The sequence below is a fragment of the Volvox carteri genome, assembly GCF_000143455.1.
Source record: "Volvox carteri f. nagariensis unplaced genomic scaffold VOLCAscaffold_22, whole genome shotgun sequence".
NCBI classification, from domain to species: Eukaryota; Viridiplantae; Chlorophyta; class Chlorophyceae; order Chlamydomonadales; family Volvocaceae; genus Volvox; species Volvox carteri.
Genome location: NW_003307565.1, coordinates 466,810 through 470,803, shown reverse-complemented (window position 1 = coordinate 470,803; position 3,994 = coordinate 466,810). Strand labels below are relative to the sequence as shown.

The window sequence follows — 3,994 nt, the reverse complement described above, 5'->3', positions numbered from 1 at the left end:
CACCGCTAATACACAAAGGTCTCCTAACCCCGTCCCCAACCCCCCTCTCCCCCCACCCCCGGGGCTCCCAGGGTCCTCTCCTCCCCCGTTGCAACTGGACGGCCGTAAGGACGTGAAGCTGGTTTCCGTACGAGTGGCGGGTACGGAGCTCAGTACGGGGCAATACACACTCACGGAGAAGCAGCTGACATTGAACCACCTGCCGCCGGGTGAGGAGGGCCGGGTGGGTGGGTGAGGGGCGGGGGCAGGGGTGGGGTGATGTTAAATTGGGTTAGGGGAGTGGTGGTGGGGGGAATATTTGTGTGGATGGTTCGAGGGACGGAATGTGTGGTTGGACGGTTTAGGGGGGTGGGGGGTTTAGGGGGTTGGGGGGTTAGGCGGGTGGGGGGATTTAGGGGGGTGGGGGGTTTTGGGGGGTGGGGTTTAGGGGGGCTAGGGGGTGGGAGGCTAGGGGGGTGGGGGGCTAGGCGGGTGGGGGGCTAGGCGGGTGGGGGGCTAGGCGGGTGGGGGGCTAGGCGGGTGGGGGTTAGGCGGGCGGGTACAGATTGGTGATTAGCACCAGGAGGGGTGGGCGTGTGTGTGTGTGTGTATGGGGGGAAAATGTGGGTTTAGTTGGGGGGGGAATTGCTGATGACAGCCATGCGATCTTTTTTTGGATGTGTGTTGCAAGTTTGTCGTACCGTCGTGGGGTTTTTCACTACAATTCCCTTTTTAAGAGTATTCCTTTCGTTCTACTAAGAGTTCTAAATTTGCTTTGCATTTTCCAAAAAAAATCCAAAATTAAACATCCATATTTAAAAATGGAAAAGGCGAGTTCGAGTTGGAGGTGGTTACGGAGATTCGACCACAAGACAATTCACTGCTGGAGGGGCTGTACAAGTCCAGCGGGAACTTCTGCACGCAGGTGAATGTACGGACGACCGTACGGTCGTACGCGGCGCAGCGTTAATTCACATCTCCATTCCCGTCTGTCTGTATGTGTACATACTTCCCCACCCCAAACCCATATCTGTCCTTTACACCGTCCCCATCCACCCCACTCCGGTCCCCGCCTCCCGCGTTTCTCACATACATATGATTTCTTCGCGTCCTAGGGCCCCATGTCCATGTCCATGTCCTTTTTCGAACCCCCTCCCCCTCAACCCCTCACTCGTTCGTTCGTTCGTTCGTGGTTCGTCTTTCCCCCCCAACCCCGTTCACTCGTTCGTGGTTCGTCTTTCCCCCTCACCCCCCCCTCACCCACTGGACCGCAATTTCATTCATCACTGGTCAGTAAATGTTTTTGCAGTATTTGTCTTCTCCTGGACTACATCCGTCTATCTCTGGTATCTGCTTTAATCGTCACTGGTTGGTTTTACCCTCCCTCCGTCGTTGTTCTCCCCCCCTCCCCCTACGCCGCCGCCGCCGCCGCCGCCGCAGTGCGAGGCAGAGGGCTTCCGGGGCATCACGTTCTTCCTGGATCGACCCGATGTGATGGCCAAGTGAGTGACGGAGCGGATCTGGAAGTAGGATTTCTCAGGGGGCCGGAAGGGAGAGAGGGGGAGAGGAGGGAGGGAGGGGGGGAGAGGAGGGAGGAGGGAGGGAGGGGGCATTAAAACACAGCCACACCTAAAACACAGGAGGGGCCAAACCCCCCAAACCCCGGAGGAGATCAGAGCAACCATGCCGCACCATGGGGGGGAAGGAGGACGGGGGAAAGGACGATTGTACCTGTCGCTGTGGTCGGGATATTGGACTGGACTGGTGGGGGGTCTATGCACCGACAGAGCTTTCTTTACGCAACGGTCGTTGACGTTGACTGTACGACAAAGCGCATGCTGACGATGTGACTAAGCGAACACGGCCCAACTCCAAAATCTCTCTCCTTTTTATGTCGCACCCCCTCTCCTGCGCCAGCGGTTTGTTCCTTGTTTCCGTGCATCTGATTCCTCCCTTCCGCCCGGGAGGACCATCGTTGATCCTTTGTCTGCTGCTGTTAATGACTTTCCCGCTCAACCCAAACACACACCAATACACACCCTCCTTTCCCGCCTGCTCAGGTACACCACCCGCATTGAGGCTGACGAGGCCAACTACCCCGTACTACTGGGTAACGGTAACCTAAAGGAGGCGGGGAAACTGGAGGGGGGAAGGTGCGTGTGTGTATGTATGCACGTGTATGCACGTGTACGTATGTATGTAGTCCGTATGTATGTACGTGCATGCCCCCAGATGGGAGAGTTGGGCTGTGCCAGCCGCTGTGTTTCACGCCACCGTCCACCTTCCCCGTCCACATCACCCCTTTACCACACCTAAAACCACCCTTTCCCCCTCCCCCTCCCGTGGTTCGTCTTTCCCCCCTCCCCCCTACCACCCCTGTCAGGCACTACGCGCTCTGGGAGGACCCCTTCCCCAAGCCCTGCTACCTGTTCGCCCTGGTGGCGGGGAAGCTGTCCATGAAGGAGCGGACCTTCGTGACCTGCAGCGGGCGGCGGGTGGCGCTCAGGATATTCGTTCAGGAGGGGAACCTTGGGAGGGTGAGTGCGTGCGTATGTATGTGTGTATATGCGTCTACGAATGGGGGAGGTAAGGGGGAACGATGCTGGGAGGGGATAACGGAGGGCAGAGGCCTTCATTTTGAGAGTGTGACTTGCTATTGCTGCTGTTGCTGATTTGCTGATGTTGTTATTGCTGCAATTGTTTTTGTTATTGTTGTTGATGTGATGGCGTTTTTGTATAAAAGATGTGCCTCTCTGTCCTTGTGTCCGCTCATACACATGCGTGTGTGTATCGCACCGCTCCCCCCCCTCTCCCCCCTCCCCTTTCCCGCCCCTCCCCTCCCCCCCCAAAGGTGGACCACGCTCTTGACTCGCTGGTTAAGTCCATGAAGTGGGACGAGGACACCTTCGGACTGGAGTACGACCTGGACCTGTTCAACATTGTGGCGGTGGACGACTTCAACATGGGCGCCATGGAGAATAAGTCCCTCAACATATTTAACTCCAGGTAGGACCGGTGGTGGTGATGGTGATGGTGATGGAAGGGGGGCTTTGTGGGTGAAGGTGATGATGAGGGCGTCGACTTCTGAGGCCGCAGTGAATAGTGGGCCGCCGCCGCCACCGCCGCCACCGCCGCCGCCTCCCCCAGGTGGAGACGACGACCCACATGTTTGTATGTCTGTCATCCTTCCTCCATTTACCGCTTACCATCCACCAGTACGCACACATACATACATGCGTACAGACTAAACTCCCCTTCGCCCCCCAAAAATCCTCTAGAAAAAAACCCTCCTCCCCCGGAACCCTTCCTAAACCCTAAAAACCCAAACCCACATCGCAATCTGCATGCTGACGTGTCAGGCTTGTGTTGGCCTCTCCGGAGACGGCCACGGACTTGGACTACAGCCGCATTGAGGGGGTGGTGGGGCACGAGTACTTCCACAACTGGACGGGCAACCGGGTGACGTGTCGGGACTGGTTCCAACTCACCCTTAAGGAAGGGCTCACGGTGTTTCGAGACCAGGTGTGGGACTGTTAATGTTATTGGGGGGATTTGTCGTACGCGTGTTGTGTGTGTTTTATGAGTGTGGTGTGCGTGTGGTTTGTGTGGGTGGTGGTGGTGGTGGGTGGGAGGTTCTGGGGTTGGGCTTGGTGAGGGTCCGGGGGGGGGGAGGATGGGGTTGAGAGGGGGGCGGAGGAGAGCGGGGAGGAGCTGGGAAGGGGGTTGATTTGGGTTCGGTTGGTGAAGTATTTACTAATATGGGGCGAGGGGGGCTGCGTGCCCCTTGTCCCGTGTTGTGTTTTAGCTCTTTAGTACTCAAGAAGGATTCATACAGGATTACTGCGCTTGAATTGTTTATAGCACAATCCCCGCCCGGGTTCCTACACCCTGCAATACACATACCCTTTTTCCTTTTTCATTTCCGTACTGGCCGTGTGTCGTACTTCGAACCAATTTCCGTACATTCTATTTTCCGCTCCTCGCTTCCCTCCCAGGAGTTCACCTCGGACATGAC

General features: G+C 57.0%; 1 protein-coding gene across 1 annotated transcript in view; it reads left to right on the top strand.

Annotated features, from left to right (window-relative positions):
- The window catches only part of VOLCADRAFT_81369 (uncharacterized protein), a gene marked incomplete at its 5' end in the record, with an annotated part of 10,786 nt that overhangs the window by 542 nt on the left and 6,250 nt on the right, over positions 1–3,994 (top strand). Inside the window, 7 exons of the mRNA XM_002951178.1 lie at positions 72–209; positions 810–904; positions 1,420–1,481; positions 2,040–2,132; positions 2,363–2,516; positions 2,831–2,985; positions 3,339–3,503. Of these exons, the coding sequence (XP_002951224.1) occupies positions 72–209; positions 810–904; positions 1,420–1,481; positions 2,040–2,132; positions 2,363–2,516; positions 2,831–2,985; positions 3,339–3,503 (862 nt within the window). The remainder of the gene's footprint in view (positions 1–71; positions 210–809; positions 905–1,419; positions 1,482–2,039; positions 2,133–2,362; positions 2,517–2,830; positions 2,986–3,338; positions 3,504–3,994) is intronic.